The 22,539-nt window shown below is 39.6% G+C and overlaps 1 protein-coding gene across 1 annotated transcript in view; it reads left to right on the top strand.

Moving 5' to 3' along the window:
• Nucleotides 1–21,262, top strand: part of GRB2 (growth factor receptor bound protein 2) — a 69,528-nt gene extending 48,266 nt beyond the window's left edge. Inside the window, exons 3-6 of the mRNA XM_060764694.2 lie at nucleotides 9,152–9,249; nucleotides 17,302–17,424; nucleotides 18,042–18,210; nucleotides 19,153–21,262. Of these exons, the coding sequence (XP_060620677.1) occupies nucleotides 9,152–9,249; nucleotides 17,302–17,424; nucleotides 18,042–18,210; nucleotides 19,153–19,338 (576 nt within the window). The 3' untranslated portion in view covers nucleotides 19,339–21,262. The remainder of the gene's footprint in view (nucleotides 1–9,151; nucleotides 9,250–17,301; nucleotides 17,425–18,041; nucleotides 18,211–19,152) is intronic.
• The last annotated feature ends 1,277 nt before the right edge of the window (nucleotides 21,263–22,539 follow it).

The raw sequence follows: 22,539 nt of genomic DNA, 5'->3' as shown, positions 1-22,539 counted from the left end.
GCATTCCTCTTATCCTTCCCCAAATACCTGCTGGCAGGAAACAGTCTTTCCCTGCTTGAAGAAGGCCAGTAGGGATGGGGCCACCCTGGTCTCTCTTGGGAGGAAGTTTCACAGTTTAGAAGCAGCCACCAAAAAGTTCTCTTCCATGTACCCACAAAATACACTTGGGGGGGGGGGGCAGAGAGAAGGCCCACCCTACTTGATCATAGATGTCTACCAGGTTCATAGAAATAGGTATGCTCCTTCAGATGACCTGAACTGAGGTCTTATAGGGCTTTGAAGGTCGAAATGAGCACTTTGAATTGTTCCCAAAATGTGTTGGCAGCTAGTGAGGCTGTTGCAACAGTGGAGTTGTACACTTCCTGTATCCAGCCCCTGTTAGCATTCTGGCCACCACTCTGTGGACCAACTAAATTATCTGAGCACTTTTTAAAGGCAGCTCCACGTAGAGTGTGTTACAGTAGTCTAAACAGGATGTAACCAAAGCATGTACCCCATGGGCAGGTCTGACTTATCCAGGAACGGGCGCAGATGCCGCACTAGCTTTAACTGTACAAAAGCATTCCTGGTTACTGCTTCAAGTTTCAGGGCCAAGTCAGGGAGCACCTCCAAACTGCAAGCCTGTATTTTCAGAAGGAGTGTAACCATATCTAACACACGCTGAATCCGTATTTCCATATCTGTCATTTGACTGACCAGGAGTACTTCTGTCTTGTCTGGATTAAGCTTCAATTTGTTTGCCCCCATCCAATCCATTACAGCTGCAAGGCACAGGTTTAGCATAGAAACCACTTCCTTGGAATTAGGTGGAAAGGGGTAATAGTTGGGTGTCATCGGTGGTGCAGTGGGTTAAACCCCTTTGCTGGCAAGACTGAAGGTTCGAATCCGGGGAAGGGCGGATGAGCTCCCTCTATCAACTCCAGCTCCTCATGCGGGGACATGAGAGAAGCCTCCCACAAAGATGATAAAAATATCAAAATCATCCGGGCATCCCCTGGGCAACGTCTTTGCAGACGGCCAATTCTCTCACACCAGAAGCGACTGCTCCTGACACGACAAAAAAAAAAAATCTGCATACAGATGGCACCACATTTCAAAACTCCGTGATGACCTCTCCTAGTGGTTTCATGTATATGTTGGAACAGCATAGGAGATAACACAGAGTCCTGAGGGACCTCACAGGCCAGTGGCCAAGGAGTTGCACCGCCTGTCCCTCTAGGAAGGAAAAGAGCCACTGAAAATCAGTACCTCCAACCCCCATCCCAGAAAGGCAACAAAGAAGCATACTATTATGGTCAATGGTATCGAAAGCCTCTGAAAGCTCCAGCAGAACCAACAGGGACACACTCCCGCTGTCCAGTTCTCTGTGTAGGTCACCCCAACCCCCTTCCCAAGGTGACCAAAGCTGTCTCTGACCCATAACCAGGCCTGAAACCAGACGGACATGGATCTAAATAAACAACTTCCATCTTGAGCAGAGGGCAGGATATAAATTCAGTCAACAAAATAAATAAGTTGTGTAGTAAAATATCACAGTTTGTTTCAACTGGAGTGAGGGAAGTGCAGCCACATGCAGCCCTAGTATCATTTTTGTGACCCCTAGGTTGGTTTTTAAAAGGATTTTGCCCCCCTGTGCTTTTTAGAGGTGTCTAAGGGAATTCGCCATGTTATGAGAGGGGAGGGGGGCTGGGTTATTTTAGACTATGGGCACTTTTTCACTAGCAAGTGACTTAGAAGTTAACTTCAGGGTCACTTCTTGTTTAAAAGAGGGTTTTCTGAGCCTAAAACATCTGATTGGAGTGAAAGTATGGCAAAAAGACTTCCCATGTCCCCAGAAGGCTTTTATGTATTATTTTATATGTATTTGTTAATCTACTGTTGATATATGATGTTTTAGATGTTTATTGTTAGCATTGAATTCTTGCTGTCAGCTGGTCTGAGTCCCTCTACGAAGGTAGAGAAGGTTTAGGCACTGCTGCATCAAGTAAGACAGTCAGACAGCACGCTCTCAGACTACTTAACCACTGAGTCAGTGGTTTCAGCAGAGCCTTCCCCCAGCCTTTTTTGTCCAGACTTGTGATTCTAACTGTTGTCTAATTTGCCCCTCCAAAACACCTTCAGATTTTCTAAGCAATAGCCCTCCCCCAGCCTTTTCTCTGTTCCCAAGGAGAGAGGTGGGGTTGTATTGATAAGAGCTCTCTTATCAATTTAGCAAACAGACAGGGTGCAATTTTGAGTGCTCTCAGTATTACTTTAATGATAGGCTGAATTCAGACCAAGGCCATCATATACAAGACAGGCTTCAAGTGTAATTGCTAAAAATATCTTCCCTCTTAGCCAGAAATGTTCCGTTATAAAAGAAACAGTTACTTTATATACTTACCATCAATTTGGTTACATTAATTATTGAGTTGGCTTTCCTTTCAATCTTCAGGAACTTTCACTCTAACACTTACCAAAAAAGCAATTATCTCCCTAGATTGATAAAAATTAAGGCTTGATTTCCAGATTTAGGCTGATATCTTCAATTGCATCAAGATCTTTAATTTCAGAACATTTAGCATTTCTACTTTCTGTGGTTACTGTGACTTAAGCAGTAAAAACACAGTGATGGCCATAAAGATCTTTCACATAGCATATATAAAGCATGTTTGAAAACCTGTAGAGGGGACTTATTAAAAATGAAGGTTTTTATTGTTCTCAATTGCTGTCAAGTCAACTTTGGCTTATTATTTATTATTTATTTATTTACAGCATTTATATTCCACCCTTTTCACCCCGCAGGGGACTCAGGGCGGATCACAATGCACATATACATGGCAAACATTCAAAGCTTATGTTGATCCTGTAAATGAGAGATCTCCAAGTCAACCTATAAGCCGTCCTACTCGGGTTCTTACAGATTCAGAGCAATTGCTTCCTTAATTTGAGTCTGCCCAACACAATCATATTCATTTTCATATTGCCTTACCCTACCAAACATTGTTGTCTTTCCTAGCAAGTCACGCTTCTTATGATATGTCCAAAATACAGCAATCTTTAGTTTAGTCATCTTGGCTCCTAGAGAGAATTCAGGCTTTATTTGCTCTAGGTCAAATTCATTGGTCTTTTTGGCAATCTACTGTATCCATAGAATTCTTTTCCAGCACCATGTTTCAGATGAGTTGGTGTTCTTCTTTTTGGTTTTTTATTCGATCCAGCTTTTACAATCATACATAGAAATTGGAAATACTTATTTTCTACTAGGAGTATGGTGTCATGTGCATATTGATGTTCCTTTCTCCAATTTTCATGCCTCCTTCCTCAGAATCTTATTCTCTTTACATATGATATGTTCAGTGTACAAGTTAAATAGTTAGGATGATAAAATGCAGCCTTATCTGATCCCTTTGCCAGTTGGAAACTATTCCTTTTGCCTAGATTACATCCTAACAGTTGCCTCTTGTCATAAGTTCGGGTTATGCATTAGAACAATCAAATGTTTTGAAATAACCATTTCTTTAAGAGCCATTATTGGTTTTTGATGACCTACACAATCAATGTATTTACTGTAGTCTATAAAGGACAGCCTGATTTTCTTTTGAAATTCCTTGGTATATTCTATTATCCTACACATGTTTGCAATATGATCCCTAGTTCCTTTGCTGAACTCAGCTTGATTATCTAACATTTCCCATTACTTATATACTAAAAGTCTTCAATCACTGGGAGTGGAGCAACTGCCTATCATTCCATAACCATGTACACATCACCACCTGGGACTCAGAACCTCTGCAGGAATGGAGGAAGTATTAGAATCTTATGTCTCAGGAGACTCATGTTGGAGGACTCCTCGATCCCTTGCCACTAGCATGCAGAGTCCCCAAGGACTCAGTCAGCCCCCTGTGCTATTTAATATCTACACAAAACTCGTGAGGTTGTCCGGAGTTTTAGGTTCAGTGCCAATGATGCCTAACTCTATTCTTCCTTTCCACCACAACCAAAAGTTTGTGTTCTAAACTGGTTCCTGTTATCAGTAACGAACAGGATGTGGGGACCAACATATTGAAAATCCATAAAAGGCAGAAGTGTTCCTGGTCAGTCAAAAGGCATCAGGAAATAAGGTTTTAGCCAGTGGAAGAGATAATACTACCTTTGAAGGTGCAGGTCTGCAGCTTGGGTGTGCTCCTGAATTCAGCTCTGAGCCTCAGCAGTGACCAGGAGAGCATTTGCACAGTTGAAGCTTATGTGCCAGCTGTACCCATTCCTTGAGGCATCCGATCTGACCTCAATGACATATACCTTTGTTACATTCTGGCTGGATTACTGTAATGTGGTCTATGTTGGATTGCCTTTGGAAACTTCAGTAAGTCTAAAGCAGTGGTTCTCAACCTGTGGGTCCCCAGGTGTTTTGGCCTACAACTCCTAGAAATCCCAGCCAGCTGTTAAGATTTCTGGAAGTTGAAGGCCAAAACATCTGGGAATCCACAGGTTGAGAACTACTGGTGTAAAGAGCTGCAGCCAGATTGCTAACTGGGGCTGGTTATGGCTGTATTGCAGTATTTTCACAGGCTGCCAATCTATTCCTAACACAATTCAATGTACCGTTGTTGTTTTTCCTTCTAAAGCCCAGTAAAGCTCAGATCTAGATTATCTGTAGTTTCCCTTACAAACCAGCACATGCTCTGAGGTCTGCTGGGGAGGTCTTTCTCCCCACCCTCACAAGGAGAGGATGGCTGCCCCTGGGCTCAAGAGCTCCCTTCCCCAAGAAGATAGGCACTCTTCCTACTTTCTTTTTGCAGACCTCTAAAGATTTGTCTATTTAGACAGGGCTGTGATGACTGACTATATAAGCCCTGTTTCACCAAAAAGTGAAGTCGATCTTTCTAATTGTTGTGCTGGGGAGTGCAAGCGCTTTCGTTGTATATGTTTTAACCTAGTTTAAACATCTTGATTATTTAATCCCAGTTAACTTTTTGATCTAGTGGAATTTTACTAAAACATTTTAAAATTTCTTGTAAGTGGTTTTTAGCCCCAAAATAAGAGGATGGATATAATTGTTATTGTTGCCATCATTAATCTTCAAGACTCCAAGCCTATTTCTGGCACCTTTTAATTTTGCTTCTCATCTATCCTATTGATATGCCATCTGTTCCTTGGATCTAGGGGAATATGTTTCTTGTTCCTTTTTTGTTGTCATCTTTTATTTCTCTGTAATTTTCGTTATAGTAGTTCTCTTTTTCTGGTTAATAGTTGTTGAATAGTTGCATTCAAGGTTCTAATCTTGTTTCTATCACCTTTTACTTTTGCTTCTTATGTGTCGTTAACTACTTGAATAGTTTAGAATCTATTAAGGCTTCTCTCTTTTTGGCAGTGGATAAATGTCTTGCATTTTTACCTGACAATGTCCCTGGCTTCAGTCCAGGGTTCTTCTAGCTCCCAATCAGTTAGACTTAATAGTTCAAATGTATTCTTTAAGTTATGTTTAAATTCTACAGTTATTGATTTTTTTCAGGTTGTATTTTACACAAGAGTTGGTTTAGTCTTCTTCTTTACATGTTCTCTATTTTTTATATTAGCAGTTCATGGTCTGTCTCATAATCCTTATTGGTCTTGATTTTTCAGACAAAATGGGGCTTCTCAATCTCCTGCTTCCGATTTTGTTGTCTATTTGCTTACCATATTGGCCATCAGGTGGTATCACGTGTGCAGTCACCTTTTTGGTTGATTGAAGAATGTGTTTGTGAGGAACCAATAGTTGACATCACATAATTTAATCATTCGTTGTCCTACTTCATTTCTTGATTCTCGGGTCTGCAATTTTGATTCTTCTCTTTCTTTCTATTTCATTCCAATTGCCTATCGAGAAGTCCTGTTTTGGCGTGTGATCGATATCCTCCTAACTCTGCAGAGATTCAATCTCTTTAATTAATGCCACCTGATTTTTTTCTTATATTTTCACTTCCTGAATAAATCACTGTATTGTACTCAAAATGTCCCATTCTTCTCCACTTTAGCCCACATACACTGAGTATGGTATGGCAGGGGGTTGGAATGGATGGCCCTCTTCCAGCTTTATTATTCTATTATTCTAAGTACAGTAGAGTCTCGCTTATCCAACATAAACGGGCCGGCAGAATGTTGGATAAGCAAAAGTGTTGGATAATAAGGAGGGATTAAGGAAAAGCCTATTAAACATCAAATTATGTTATGATTTTACCAATTAAGCCCCAAAACATCATGTTTCGTGTCATTAGCCACAGTGCTAATGACATTGTAGTTGCCTTCTGCTGTGCCCCAGTAACTCATTGGGAGCTATCTGACCTAGCAGTGTCATCTTCTGATACTATACCATGTTTTATTTTGAGCTGTCTTATAATACTCAAAGGTATTCAAAATGAGATTTACTGGGCCTTCTTTTATGCAATATTAAGTGTATGCTATGGTGCTATTGCTGTTGTCTCTGAGTGACCCTCCTCCAATGTTTCCCACCACAGTTGATGCTTCCCAGCAGTTGTTTGGCACATTTAATCCGGCTTCTCAGCAGAAGCCTGCCTGAAGTGGCAGAGTCAACCAGCAGCATTGCTTATGCCAATGCTGACTCTTGCCTTGCAGCAGCATGCAGTTGCACCACTACAGGAAGGTAGTGCCATGGTTTACTGTATTTGGAAAATGTTACCATAGCGTGGCTTAATATTTATTTATTTATTTATTTATTTTTCTCCCTCTCCCCAGGGGACTTGGGGCAGCTTACAACATAAATAATACAATAAAGTGCAGTACAGTTAACTATGTAAATGTTACTAGAATTAAAATTATTAATGAATGTCTTCATTCAGGTAAATTCACCAGACATAAATTTGTCAGTAGACTTTAATCATAGCTTTGCCCTTCACTTCTGTATTTAACACTGATGATGAGCATTGTTTTGTTTCTTAGATCATCATTGCTCTTACAATGTTTCCAATAGTAAATGGTGTGATCATTAGTAAATAAAAAAGTATTTTAATTCCCTTAATTCCCTTGATGCACAGGCGCAGGTTCGCAGTTTGGGAGTTCTCCTAGATTCATCACTGAGCCTGGAGCCCCAGGTTTCGGCGGTGGTCAGGGGAGCTTTCGCACAATTAAAACTTGTGCGCCAGCTGCGCCCGTACCTTGGGAAGTCTGACTTGGCCACGGTGGTCCACGCTTTGGTTACATCCCGTTTATACTACTGCAACGCTCTCTACGTGGGGTTGCCTCTGAAGACTGCCCGGAAGCTGCAGCTAGTCCAACGCTCGGCAGCCAGACTACTAACGGGTCCTGGGTACAGGGAGCACACCACTCTGCTGTTACACCAGCTCCACTGGCTGCCAATTAGCTTCCGAGCACAATTCAAAGTGCTGGTGTTAACCTATAAAGCCCTAAACGACTTTGGCCCTGTTTACCTCTCCGAACGTATTCTCCCCTATGAACCATCAAGATTATTAAGATCGTCTGGAGAGGCCCTGCTCTCGGTCCCACCGGCCTCGCAAGCGCGTCTGGTGGAGACGAGGGACAGGGCCTTCTCGGTGGTGGCCCCTCGACTCTGGAACTCTCTCCCATTGGAGATCAGAACTGCCCCTTCTATCCTGACATTTAGGAAACAGGTGAAGACTTGGTTATGGAGACAGGCATTCGACGAGTGAGCCAACACCCTGAGATATGGATGGAGGATGATGAGCAACGATTTTAGTGTGACGACTGACCATTATAGTTATTGATTGTAATTGCTATTTTAATGTTTTACTGTAATATGTATTATGATGTTTTATTGATTGTATGTGATATTATGGTTGGAAACCGGTCTGAGTCCCTCAAGAGAGGTGAGAAGGTCGGTATACAAAACTTTTAAATAAATAAATAAATAAATTTATTGAGATAATCTGAGGCATGCAGTAACAATTCAGTGAGATATTTTAATTGAGTGACAGTTAAAACATGCAGGAGAACTGGCTTTGAAAAGGCAAAAACTTGTATAAGAACTTTTAAGCAATGGAACTATGACCCTCTCGTGGTTGTTGGTGATACCATTTTCTCCATCACATATTTGCTGATAAATGGCATGGCTTTGTTATTTAGTGCACAAAGCTTGTGGATCAAATCCAGCCCACCACATCATTTTATATGGCCAACGAGGCTTTCACTGTCAGGGTAACATAGTTACATTCATACAGTCTTAATTACAAACTGGCCTTTGAAAACAACCATAAGGCTGATGTGCTCCTCAGTAAAAATGAGTTTGATAACCCTGTTATAGTGGAATACTATTAAACTGGACTAGGATATGGAATAAGTATTGTGGTCTAATAATTGCACGTGATCTTAGTAAATGTACCAATGACTTTTTTGTGTTATAAACATGTATATTTTCCTTGTGGAAAGAGTATTGTCATGTGTTGCTTTAATTGGAAAGGAAACCAGATATGTCTGGAGTCTTTCTGCTTCCCTGCCAAAGAAATGTACTTGTTCCCTTTTGGGGTTAAGTGTGAAAAGTTCGAAGCCAGTCTTAGTAGAGGGAGAATTTTAAACTAGCTTTAAAAAATTGAATTTTGTTTTTAATTGCTTTAAAAACTCAGAAATTGAGAGCAATAAATCAATATTTTAATTAATAAATAGAATATAATGCTGGGTATATGATACATTTTAAATGACATTTATAGGTTTCCAGAAGGAAGACAACATAACTGGACTTCATAAACTAAAAAGCAGATCTATTTAGATCATATAATAATTTCTAAAAGTAGCAGAACCTAACTATATGGAGTTGATAAATCAGCCATTTATAGTTTTAGGATTCTGAAAACATACTGTCTTTAATCCAGTCCATTCTGTGGTTTTCTCACTGAATTTCAGCATATGAGTTAACATCTAGAGGCTGACTTTCATGAGCCAAAGTATCAGTGGCAAGCTTTACTGAAAAACCAATATGGAACTATGACATGTAGGGTGTGTGTTTAATTATCCCACTGAATTGCCTAACTTAGAAAGCTAAGTTACTTCCTTTTTCCCTTTCAACCTCTTTAGCTGTTGGAGTAAAATGGGGAAAAAACAGAGAAACTGACTATTAGCAAAGTAGCATAACATTGGTATATCAACAGTATGTCAAGAACATAAAGATTTTTTTCTTTCTCCTTCCCTTGCCCTCTTCTAGGTTTTGAATGAAGAATGTGATCAAAACTGGTACAAAGCAGAACTGAATGGCAAAGATGGCTTCATTCCCAAAAATTATATTGAAATGAAACCACATCCGTAAGTAAAATACCATGATTTCCTTGTGTGTCTGGCATGCTTACTGCCTCAACTGCTGTAGGAAGCCTTGAAAGAAGAGAATCTTTCTGTATTTCCTTTTTTGTAAAGGAAGGATATGATGTAGAAATGATTCTACATTTTAAAATAAGAACTTACTCATTAATATTAGTTATAGTGTGACAACACTGGCAAATGTAAGCCTTTTTCACATTAGTACTCTGAGCCATGTGTCCCCCATACTATAATCCAATGCCGAGGTATAGGATCAGAGAGACATAACACAACAGTAATACATTGGGATTATTGTAAATCAAAAATAGAACACGAGCCAGCACTGTGATACTGCAGCAAAAAAGGCAAATGCTATTTTAGTCTGTGTTAATAGATTCATAGCTTCCAATTTTAGGGAAGTAATAATCACCCTGTATTCTGTATTGATCAGGTTTCATTTGGAATACCATGTTCATTTTTGGCATCTCATTTTAAGAGAATATTTGCAATTGTGTGGCGGTTCAGAGAAGGGTAATGGAGATAATAATAGGAACCAAACATAAGGGAAGACTGAAGGAGCTAGGGCTATTCCACTTGGTGATAATAATACTGAGTGGCAACTTGATTGCATTCTTGAAATATCTCTAAAGGCTGCCACAGAGAGGAAGGAGCAGACCTATTCTCTTCTGTCCCAGATAATAGAATCATAGAATAATAGAGTTGGAAGAGGCCACATGAGCCATCTAGTCCAATCCCCTACCATGCAGGCAGAGAGTTCCACTACTGAACAATTCTTACAGTTAGGAAGTTCTTCCTAATGTTCAGGTGGAATCTGCTTTCCTAATTTAAACCCGTTGCTATGAGACCTAGTTTCCATGGCAGCAGAAAACAAGCCTGCTCCGTCTTCCTTATGACATCCTTTCACATATTTATACATGTCTCCTCTCAACCTTCTCTTCTTCAGGCTTAACATATCCAGCTGCTTAAGACGCTTTTCGTAGGGCATGGTCTCCAGGCCTTTGATTGTTTTTGTACCCTCCTCTGGACACCTTCCAATTTGTCAATATCCCTTTTGAACTGTGGTACCCAGAACTGGACACGGTATTCTAGGTGAGGTCTAAGAAAGCAGAATAATGAGGCACCATGACTTCACTTTATCTAGATAATATACTCCTTTTGCTGCAGCTCTATGGAGTGAGAAGAGCAGAGTAAAAATGCAGTAAATGAAAAATAAATAAATAAAATCCCATTGGCTTTTTAATCTGCTGCATCACACTGTTGGTTCATGTTCAACTTATTGTCCCAAGATCTTTTTCACATGGACTGTTGTTGAGCCAGACATCACACATCCTGTATTTTTGTGAGAATAGGACCAGGCCTAGTAATTTGAAGTTACAGGAAATAGATATTGATTATTAGAAGGAACATCTTGACTCTTAAGGCAGTTTGGCAATGGAATCAGTTGCATAGAGAGGCGGGGGGAATCTCCTTTGAACATCTTCCAAAAAAGACTGAACATCTATCTGCTGGGGATCCTGCATTGAGCCGGGTGTTAGACTTGATGACCCATAGAGACCCCTAGCCCTTTTAGGAATAATCCTAGATTATGAATTTAAACCTGAAAGCAACTTGAATGAAGGGTGTCCCGTCCCCCCATTAGATCCTTGAGTGCCCATTTCTTATAGATGTCAAATCAGAAGATTGTGATTATGTTTTTAGACCTGTGTGTGTCAAGAACACATCTTGATGCTCATGGGAGTCATCAGTACAATTTTGTATAAACTTTGCCCATCTGAAAGATTGCAGCTATTTTATGGATGGTGCAGATGCCATCAAACTAAATTTAACATCAAATGAAGTGAATTAGTAGTAATGCCAATTGTTGACATTGGCAACAAGGAAATGGATCATGTGGGCTTGCATTTTCAAGCAGTGTCTTCACAGCTAGTCTTGCAGAATCAGCACTAAATTACAGGTTGTTGTCTTTTGCTATTCTGACTAGATAACCTTCACCTAGTATAAAATTTGATTCCACTGCAGGGAGTGATCTGTGAGAATGCTAGACACTTTGCTGGTCTAATACTTTCACATGTGTACCTCCTTCCTCCAACAGTGAGGATTTTCTTCTTGTGAACCAATGAAAAATATCCACATGTGTTATATGGTCCTGAGTGACCAATGACTATAATAGGTTAGGTTGCCAACTTAGAACACATTTAATCCCTTTGTTTTCAATTGAACTAGAGCTGTGGCTCGTTCCGTTAAATGTGATGTGGTGTCAGTATACAGGATATTTTAATGAACAGGGACTTGTCTTCATTAAACTGTGGATAGAAAATACATTCTGTGAAACCTTTCTGAATATGGCATACAAAGCAGCATGGAGGTTCAGTTTTAAAATACTGAGCCCTGTTTACTTGAAGGAATAGTTCCAGCGGAAATCTAATTTTGAAATCCACTTTTGCTATTCATTTTTTTTTGTCCTTGACCTTCTCCTTCTTATTCATCTGAGCAAACACCCATGAATTTGCCTAGTCTACAGACTACCCTTTGTCCCTCTTTTCTTGCTTACTTTTTCACCCAGTGATGGCCTTGTTGCAGAAATAGAGTAGTAGGATCCTAGATTTGGAAAAGACTACAAGGGCTATCTAGTCCAACCCCCTGCCATGCAGGAATTAAAGCATCCAAAGAAGAACAACTTAAACTTCCATTGCTGGAAATGGCTTCTAATTCTAATTAGAACATATAAAATCCACATGCCTACCAGAGGGAAACATTAGCTAAAAGTTGCTAACTCTTTTTATTGACATCATTTATAATCTACCCTTTATCTCAGGGTCTCATAAAACTAAAAATTATGAACATGTACTTTTATAAAGTTAAACACAGCATTACAAATAAACAATTAAATGCCATAACCCTCTATGTCCCTTAGAAGTCAGTGATATTTCATCAAATAAGTAATCTGAGGATCAGTCCCTGAGTAAGATAATTGAATCTAACCAACTACTCAGGGGTTGTTGACCATTTTTCCTCTCAAGGGCCACATTTCTTCAGAGGTTATCTACATCCCCATTGCCAACAATATCTTGGTTACATTTCTTTGTTTCAGTCTCCCTTCACATCTTTTAGCTCCCACTCAGATCTTATTCATTTACTTATATCCTGTTTGGAGCCCCCGGTGGCTCCAGTGGGTTAAAGCACTGAGCTGCTGAGTTTGTTGACCGAAAGGTCACAGGTTCGATTCCGGGGAGCGGCATGAGTTTCCGCTGTCAGCCCTAGCTTCTGTCAACCTAGCAGTTCGAAAACATGCAAATGTGAGTAGATCAATAGATATCACTCCGGCAGGAAGGTAACAGCACTCCATGCAGTCATGTCGGCCACATGACCTTGGAGGTGTCTATGGACAACGCCGGCTCCTCGACTTAAAAATGGAAATGCGCACCATACCCCAGAGTCAGACATGACTGGACTTAATGTCAGGGGACAACCTTTACCTTTTTAATATCCTGTTCAAACTCCTAATCAAACCCTCCCTCTAATTGTTTTCAATGTAATTGTGAAGACTTTTGAGCAGTTTTGAAAAAACACTCTCAAATAATTAACATATATCTTGCCTTTCTGGCTATTTCTTTCTTTTGAGCAGTGGTTCTCAACCTATGGGCCTCCAGGTGTTTTGGTCTTCAACTCCCAGAAATCTCAGCCAGTTTACCATCTGTTAGGATTTCTGGGAGTTGAAGGCCAAATCATCTGGGGACCCACAAGTTAAGAACCACTGCTTTAGAGGGAAGAAGAAGCCTTCAGAGTGGATCCACCACATAAGATTTTATTCTCTATTTTACAGCAGAGTGGGAGGGGAAAGGAATGGGAAGAGAAAGCTTTGATGGAAAAAGAGGAGAGGAATTCTTATTGGCACTACTCACTGAAAGATGCTGCATCTAAGGTGCTGAAAAAAAAATCCAGGAGGAAAGGAGCAGCACTAGCAGGTTAACTTTAGTCTCCTCTACCCCCATCATCTCCCTACAAACAGGATGCTTTCAAGCCATAAGAAGTTAGTTGAGGTTCAACCCTTTTTGGATTCACATTCACACACATTCACACAAAATGTTCTATTTTTAAAATTTTCTGTGTAAGGAACAAGTGGTTGTGCAATGCTTGCAACATGCCATCAGCTGTCTTGACTTTCAGGAGGAATGCATTCAGAGAATGAGGAAGCACTGCAGGCTGAATTTGGCCAAATGAGGAAGCACTGCAGGCTGAATTTGGCCAGAGACCTGCCATTTTTGCATGTGTGCTTTTCCCCCTTACTCCGGTGTTTTAGCACATTGTAATATAAAACTTAAATTACATTACATTGCAGAGTAACATAAGCAAAAGACAAGTTCCTTTTCAAAGCAGCTTACAAATAAAACTGGGTGAGGTTATTAGAGGCAGATCCTGCTGAAATTTTCAGTCATTCTATTTTCTGTGTGCCTTCAAGTCATTTCTGATTTAGGATCACCCTAAGGCAAACCTTATCAGGGACTTTCCTTGGCAAGATTTATTCCGAGGAAATTTGCATTTGCTTTTCACTGAGACTGAGAAACCGTGACTTGCCCAAAATTATTCAGTGGGTTTCTGTAGCCAAACAGGGATTCAAACCCTTGCCTCCAGAGTCATAGCCCAGTGCTCAAACCACTACACTCCATTGGCTCATTCCAGTGACAGTTCCTCTGATTTGATTTTTGTGGGAATTGTACTTATATTTATTTAATTAATTTGATAAAGTATATCTTTCCAAAACATTAATTAAACATTTTGAGAAACTGAATAAAACGCCTATGAATTCAGTAAGTGGAAACATAGATCCAGCTTCATTCTAGAGCTTCCTTCACCTCCTCTCTCCCTGGGATCCTGCTGTATTACGTCAAGGAAGTTTCCCAGAGAAGGGATGCATTGATGGATGCGAAACTACACCCCCTTTTATAGTTGCATTCACAGGAGCAATTATACCAGTGGAAGCATTCCAGTCCCAAACTACCACTCATTTTGTGTGTATATGTGCCTTCAATCCATCTGTTGACTCACATCCTGTGAATTTCTTAGGGTTTTCTTAGACAAGGAATACTTCGAGGTGTTTTTGTCCATTCCTTCCTCTGAAATATAGCCTATAGCACCTAATGTTCCTTGACAGTCCCCCACTCAAGTGCTAATCAAGGCTGACCCTACTGAATGTCCAAGATCAGATAGAATGTGCCACTTATTTTTATGCAACACGATCTATCTATGCTTTTTTGTTTTTTTGTAAAATAAGCCGAATTCTATCCTGCTCGTGAAAATATGTATTTAAGGTGACTACCTTTAAGCTAAGTTTTAAACGATATCCTTGCAAATTAAAATGTGTCTGTATAGATTAATTAAAGCTTCAGTTTATTTAATCTACCAATTAAAGCTTACAGCCCAGTAAATGCATGTTTATGTACTGAACTACTAAGTGCCAGACTGAACTACCATCACATTTTCGCATTCATTCAGACTCTTTAAGAAGTGGAAACTGTACATAAGGAAAAGCTGTAGTTGGTTTTCCATTCTAATGTGGAAATAAACTTCTATTTGTAGTCTCCTCTGTCCATTGTACAAGTTGTAAAAGGACAATACATTTATTTAAAATTACTATTAAAATGAGATCAAAACACAGCAAATGGTTGCTGTCTCGTTATTTTAACAGACCAATCCAGATAGAAAGATCTTGTAAGTCCAATACTACTTTGAAATAAAGCCTTTGACACAGGAACCAACATAAGAGATGGAAGCTTTTGCCTATTGATAAACAAGGGTTTAATAAAGACATTCTTTCAAGGTACCACTTCTTACCAGAAGAAAATGCTTTTAGGTATTTCAGGTTACCCTAGTGAGCTACCTTGTTTTAAAGACCGTCTTTTACTTGATACAGTGCATAACCTTTAGATTTCAAACAGTTTGCTTTACTCTTTAGTAAAAGAGTTGCTGTGTGGTTTGGAATTGACTTGTATCAATATTAAGGAAACTTGTCTAAAATTACATTGTCTTGACAAGCTTCACATACAGAATATAAAACCAATCAAACACTGTCTGGCATGGCTCCCTAATGGCTGGTCACAAACAGAGAGGTTTGCTGGTGGTGGTTAGCATAGTTGCTAAGATTCTGATTCAAAAACCTTGGCCAGTGTACATATGGGAAAGGAGTAATGGAACTTTGCTGGGAACCGACTATAAACCCTTAGATAGCAGCTTCCAGTACTGTTCCTCTGCAGGCTTAACTGTTTGCTGAGTGTGTCTCCATTAGTATAAAGTGGAGCTGAGTACTCTTAACCTGAATCAAACATGCTGGCGGTAAAGCAGGTAGTCTTAACCTGCACATCCTGTGGGATTTGGGGCTGACGGACCACTTCTTTTGTCTAAATCTAAATCATTAATATACTTGCAGGAAAGTTTAATGTGCATGTGAAAGACTAAGCCATTTACTATACATAGCAGATACAAAACCAAGTTCTGTGGCAATCCCTGAATTATCTGACATTTAAAAAATGAAATCAGAGGATGAACAGATGCAGCTCGCTTTGTGACATAATGCTGGGAATCAGTCCACTAACCTTGTGTGCTTCCCATTGCGCCCAATAAAAAACAGATTTCCCCTCCTAACTCACAGAAAGAGTGATGAAAGCATAATGAGTTCATGCAGATCATTTCCAGTGGAAGATAGAGAGATGCATTTACTATAGTTAACATTTCTGCAGCACTTTCCAATATTCAGAGTTCTTCCTGTGTTTTATCTAGTCATAATACTTGCAACAAATCTCATCAGACAAGTCAGTATTATTAACTCCCACCTCCATTGCAGTGTTGACTGAAGCTGGGAATTAATTTTCCTTATGGCTAGTCAGTCAGTTTGTGGCAGAAAAAGAGTTTTAATTCAGGGCTTTTCCAAATAATTATTTGCATTCTTTAGTCATTGTGCTACACCAGTTCAAATTATTTAAATGGGTTAGTGTGATCCCCAAATTGAATTATCAGTTATCTGAATATGTATGAGTTGTAGTTTCATGGATTCTTGATCTAATTAAGCCAAAAGATTCCTAAAGTGCTCCACATCTCAGCTAGATCTTTAGACTAATACTGAGCAGGATATTCAGAACAAAATATTTCCAGGTTGTGAACCACTGTTGGTATTTTTGAGGCAAAGTGACACCACTTGTCTCCCCTGGAAATCACTGTCTTCTGGTTTCCTTACAAGTCGAGTTGTTTATTTATAATGGAAAATATTTATGTCAAAAGTGTGAAATAAAGCAGTTAACTGTTACTTTAATTTTAAGTGAAGGTTCCTCAAGGATTCCTAGCTTGTTAATCATGAGTCTTACAGTGCTGCAGCTAATAGCACAATTTTGTTAATATAAATGTGTCTCTTTCTATGATAGAATAGGGCTAGTAGCTTTGAACATGGCAAAACAGTTTAATTGGTATATATATTTCATTGGAGAATTTCACAGATGAGATGACTTTTTGCTGTAATTTGCTATATATTAGTAACCTGGTAGGCAAAGTGCAACCCATAAGTTGCACCTAGCAAACCCAACCCTCCTTTTGCTAAAAATGCCCATCATATGCTTCAGTCAACTTGCATTTTACTTCCATGTTTTAAAAAGCCTCTCATAAACCTAAAGCATGGCAGAATTGTCCTCATGACCCGTGGAACATAGGTGGAATGTTAGCCCCCCAATGAAATGGGGAAAATTTGGGACACAGTGTAAGGTAGCATCTTCCAAAGTCACAAGTGAAAGGGGAGAACAGTTGCTGAGATCTGGCAATTGTCTTCCCCCAACTAGAATGTCATGTAATGATACGACTAGGCTTTGCTGTATTTATGGATTTCCATGCGTCTCCCCACCCCTGACTTCTTAAGATTTCCAAAATTCTGAGTGTGACTTCAAGATTCAGTTCAGTGGCTTTGCTCTGTCTGAATACTACCCAGGTGTGGACATGTTGAAAAATGTTCTTTCCATTGACTTTGAACTGAGCTTAACTTCCACCTTTTTGTTTACTCAGGTGGTTTTTTGGGAAGATCCCTCGAGCAAAAGCTGAGGAGATGTTGGGCAAACAAAGACATGATGGTGCCTTCCTCATCAGAGAGAGTGAGAGTGCCCCTGGAGACTTTTCTCTTTCTGTCAAGTGAGTATTGCTTTAGATCTCATTGATTCTGGGTTGGTGTGAATTCAGCACATTTGAATTATCTCCCTAGTTTGTACAAGAGTCATAGAACATATCTGTCCTCCACCCTGTAGTTAGCAGAATTTGCAATGGCTTGATTGTAACGATAAAATGATTATTTATCAAGCGGTGATGGGGAATGCTTATTGATTGACCTGCTTATTGTTTCCACCCCATGGCTTAACACTTCCCTTTTTGCCTTTTAAACTTAGCATCTCCAAGTGATCTGTTTCAGGCTTCCTCTCATTCACTGTTATAAATAAGCCTTTGATACAACTGAGACCCCCCCCCCCCCCCAATTGAGAAAACCCAATCATTTTTTAAAAAAATAATTAATTAATTAAATTTTGAAACAGTTCGTGTCTTTATTACAAAACAAATACACATTTATTCATTCCGATCATTCATAATTACTGACTTGTCTTAGAATAATTTTGCCACCTCTTTGGGAGTTTCATAAGTCCTTATTTGCATGCCACTTTTAGTTGTATGTACATACAAGTCAGTGATTGAAGGCTGAATCTGGTAATACATTTAGAGGAATAAATACATCTGGATTTGTTATTCCCTTCTTGTAGATTTGGAAACGATGTGCAGCATTTTAAGGTGCTTCGAGACGGAGCTGGCAAGTACTTTCTTTGGGTGGTAAAGTTCAATTCTCTAAATGAGTTGGTAGACTATCACAGATCAACCTCTGTCTCCAGAAATCAACAGATATTCCTTCGGGACATTGAGCAGGTGCCTCAGGTAAGAGAGAAACCCATTTCTATTTGTGGTCTCACAGCTAAGCTTACCTTCTTGATATTCTTTAGACTTAATGCCTTCAGAACATTATTTCTGTGAAAAATAAATACAATTGATTTGACTCTTTAGGTACATTGTATAGAACCTGTTTATTTTGACTAAGGATGCCCACAGTTAGAACCTGTATTACCCTTTAGCAGAAGGCTTCCTAGATGTTTTTTGTGAGCATACCTTACACACACAAAAAGTACAGTAAAATTCAGATTTACAGTAGAAAGCAAAAAAGAGCCTCATGGTCAATAACAAAACAGGATGAAATAAGGAAATCTGCACAGGTAGAAAAATAAATAAGAACAAGCAAAACTATGCTACATACATCTCATTCCAGTGATTGCTTGACCTTCGTTTTTGGCAAAATGTGTGGAGCTACAGCAAGGGAAAGGCTCCTTGCATTTGTGATAGCACATCAGCAGGCAAATTGTTCTTTAAAATCTGCCTGATGCCAAAATGATTATCAAACCTGGCACCATCTACAAGGAAGGATATCTCAGTTACAAAGTTCTGCAACTAAAAGGCACTTAAAATGCTGAAGGTGAGGAAATGGGGCATGGAACAGGGAGCTGAGCTTCCAATGACAACAGGTTTTATATGGTTTTGTATTTTAGAAGATAATCTTTCAGATGTCTAGGTTCTGAGCCATTTAAGGGCTCTGCTAGTAACAAGTAACATTTCTGGTTGTTTCTGCAAATAGATTTAACAGCCATATAGTTTTGGATATTGATGAGATATGATACCTATAACTGATCTCAATAAATAGTCTAAGTGGCAGTTCGTATCAGCCTTTGGAAATAGCTAAGGCACCCCTAAGCACAAGATACTACAGCAAGTTAAAATAAATGTGTTTACTGCATCAGTAATTTGCCTTTTTCCCCCTTTCCTCTGCAGCAACCCACATACGTTCAGGCTCTTTTTGATTTCGACCCTCAGGAGGAAGGTGAGCTGGGCTTCCGTCGTGGAGACTTTATCCAGGTCCTTGACAATTCTGACCCCAACTGGTGGAAGGGAGCCTGCCACGGACAAACAGGCATGTTTCCACGCAACTACGTGACCCCGGTGAACCGGAACATCTAGAGCAAATTATTAAAGATTATTTAAGGAAACAAGAAAAACCGTAAAGTCCACATTCAGAATCTAACAGCAGCCAGTGATCTCCAGTCATCAGGCCATAAAATCTGAGTCACTCTCCCTGCAAGGAGGGAAATACTTTTTCACTCAGAATGGAACTGTGTAGGGAGGGACAGTAAAAGGGTCCAACTTGTGCGCCAAAACTTAACTTTTAAATTAAAATACATATTAGTAGATTACCTTGGTTACTTCTAAGGGGCTATATTTTGTTCACTCATCCTTTCTCCCAACACAGCAGTAAATCACTGCATGACCTCTTAATGCTACATGAAGTCCATGCCATGCCATTAAAGAAAGACAAGGAAGCTCTGTGGATTTTAAATTCACGCAAAACCTGTCTTTTTGAGGGGACTTGGGAGAACTAGATCCATAAGCCAGTTGAAAAACAACATGCCAATTCTGCTTTTGCCTTCAGGATTTTTCTTTGGTAAGGTAGGGCCTTATTTTTCCCCTTCCATTTGAAATTCCCGCATTTCCAGAGCAGAGTGTGGATGGTTTTCCCCCCACAAGTTGCAGGACTGTTCTGAGACACTTATCCTTCAGCCAGTTCATGTTCTCATTAACCATGTTAGCTTTTTTTTGTTAAGCATGAGGATGAGCACATTGTTGCATTTTTCCATTAGTGCCTTTCCCTCGTTTTCTTTTTTTCATTAAAAGGACAGTCCAGAGCTTTCAGATTTGTTCCTGCTTTTATGTAAATATTTAATGATTGAATGGGAGGGTTGTAGCTTTATTATTACATGCAGAGACCTCCACAAAACAGATGGAGCTTTAAAACATGTATGAGCATCTGATACTCTTTATTATCAAGCGGGAAAGGCATACAATTTTCTATAAGAGGTAAGGCCAGAATTTGAAGCCAGGAACCTTTGAGTGGGAAGAGAAGATTGCACCACTATTAAAAATACGGCATATTGTTTGAAGCTGCCATGTTGTAGAAACTGAACAGTCTGGAACGTCTTGTGAAATCTATAGTTTTTATATTGCCAGGAGGCTTCAATGCATTGTGCTTAACTATACTTAGCATCTTACAGAATGTGTGAACATGATGCTTATTGATAAACTGTTCTCTTGTACATCTGGCTCACTATTGCAATCCATGACTGGTTCTCACAAAAAGGAAATTGCTGTCTCTGTGTTTTGGTGGTTCCTTCTCCCTTCATGCCAGCATTACTGTAGTTGGAAGAGCCATGTTTCTTAACCCTAGTTCACAGCAGGCTGTGTGAGGGATTGTATTTCAGCCTAATGTCCACTGATGAAAATCACCCGATGCCATTCTCATGGTGTTATGAATGGATTTGGACTTGAGACAGGGAAGAGCAACCTCCCGAGCTCTTGTGCCAATACCTTATTTCCTTTTGCTGAGCCACCTGGTTGAAACTTCATCCCAACAGCAGATCCCAAAGCCACCACAGAGGTCTCCTGGTCTGTCCTGATGGAGAAATCCCTGTGTTGGCGGGTGCCTTTTTATAATAAGTGTTACAAGTGTGTTATTCCTGAGACGAACTCTGCCTTACATTTCCATTTCTCCCAGCAAATGAAAGAAAAAATTGCCCTGTAGTATGTTGATTTCTCAACCTTTCCTTCCTAGTTGTCTTTTCTCTCCCCCACTGTCCCTCTTTCTTTCTAAAATGATTGGAAAAGAAATTATGGCATTCTACACTTGGACCATTTGATTGTTTTCTTATTTTGGAATTGGTGTATATCATACAGCCTTGCAGACATTATGTCTTGTGTGTATATATATATATTAAAATTCAGTGTTTAAATAAAAACAGGCCTATGTACGTAATCCTTTAACTCAGCAGCAGCATTTGGTAGATAGTAATTAACTGTGAATAATAAATATACAATGAATTCTTCACTTGAATATCAGTGTCTTTTTCTATTAATTTAAAGCCATTAACAAATCTGAAAAATGAGTAAATTTGTGTATTTTTCAAAGACATTTTCACTCAATCAAAATACTTCTTTAGTTGTGACATCTAATACATGATTTGTAGGTGAAAACCAAGGTCTCAAAAGCCACAACAAATGAGGTAAGTATCTCAAATAGCACAGTACTTATCTCCAGCTATACCGGGGTGAATCCAAATCATGTATAACCCCCAAAAGACACTATAATGTTCTAGATTGCAATGGCCGTCTCAAATGAGTGAGTTCTGGAACTTAGAAGTAGTTGGTGAGAATGCCCCAGTGAGGCTTTGTCTTCACAATTTACATTGAAGAAAAGGCACTATCCAGTCAATCATTCAATCTGAGGTGAAATACTACAGATTATCATGAGTACAGGGAAGAGAATATTATCTCTTGGTTATGTAAGACCCAGAGTCTGTGAGTGTGTGTTCATTTGCCATAGAGCATGCTGTTTTATTTTGATAGCCAAGTACCAAGTAACTTACATAAATGGAGCCTGAAGACTTGGATGTTCCAGTGTGCCTTCAAAGAATAGTTCAGTTACTAATCAAGTTCTACCTAGCCCTCTTCTTTTAGTAGAATCTCCAGCACTTTATTCCCAGCTCCCGGTCCAACTACCTGCATTTGCACTAGCCCTTGCCCTGTCCTGTTAGCCCCAAATCTGCACATGCCCACTTTTCCCAAGTATTGGTTGGTTGTTGCTTGGTTTATGTTTTATGATGTTTTCTATTTATTGCTTTTATTGTTTTATTTAGCTGTTTGTTATATGTTTTTAACCATGTCCTTTGTAACCTTGTTTATATTGGGCTTGGTCCTCATGTAAGCCACCCCGAGTCCCTTTGGGAAGATGGAGGCAGGATATAAGAATAAAGTTATTATAATCATTATTTTCCCGCCCAAGTATACATACTGACCACTGCTACCTGTTTGGTTTAGTGTCTGTAGTGCCAGACAAACCCTCCATCCAGGACCAGTTTACTGCGTTGAAACAGATTCAGTGTCTCAGAACAAATGAGAAACACCTCATCCCAGTATGACCATGTCGGGATGAAGACCTGGTTCCTTGCTGTCAAAAACTGCTGCTAATGCCCTCCACTTTTGGCAGTGACCTGAGAGATAAAAGGGATGGCAACTTTCTTGAAAGAGCACCTCACAACTCTGTTATTTGAAGCATATGAAGTACATCCAGTAACCCTTTTAACTAGCACTTCCAAGTCTGCAAAAGCCCAA

This window comes from Anolis sagrei, chromosome 2, assembly GCF_037176765.1.
Source record: "Anolis sagrei isolate rAnoSag1 chromosome 2, rAnoSag1.mat, whole genome shotgun sequence".
In the NCBI taxonomy this organism is placed as follows: Eukaryota; Metazoa; Chordata; class Lepidosauria; order Squamata; family Dactyloidae; genus Anolis; species Anolis sagrei.
This window is presented reverse-complemented; position numbering and strand designations above follow the sequence as displayed.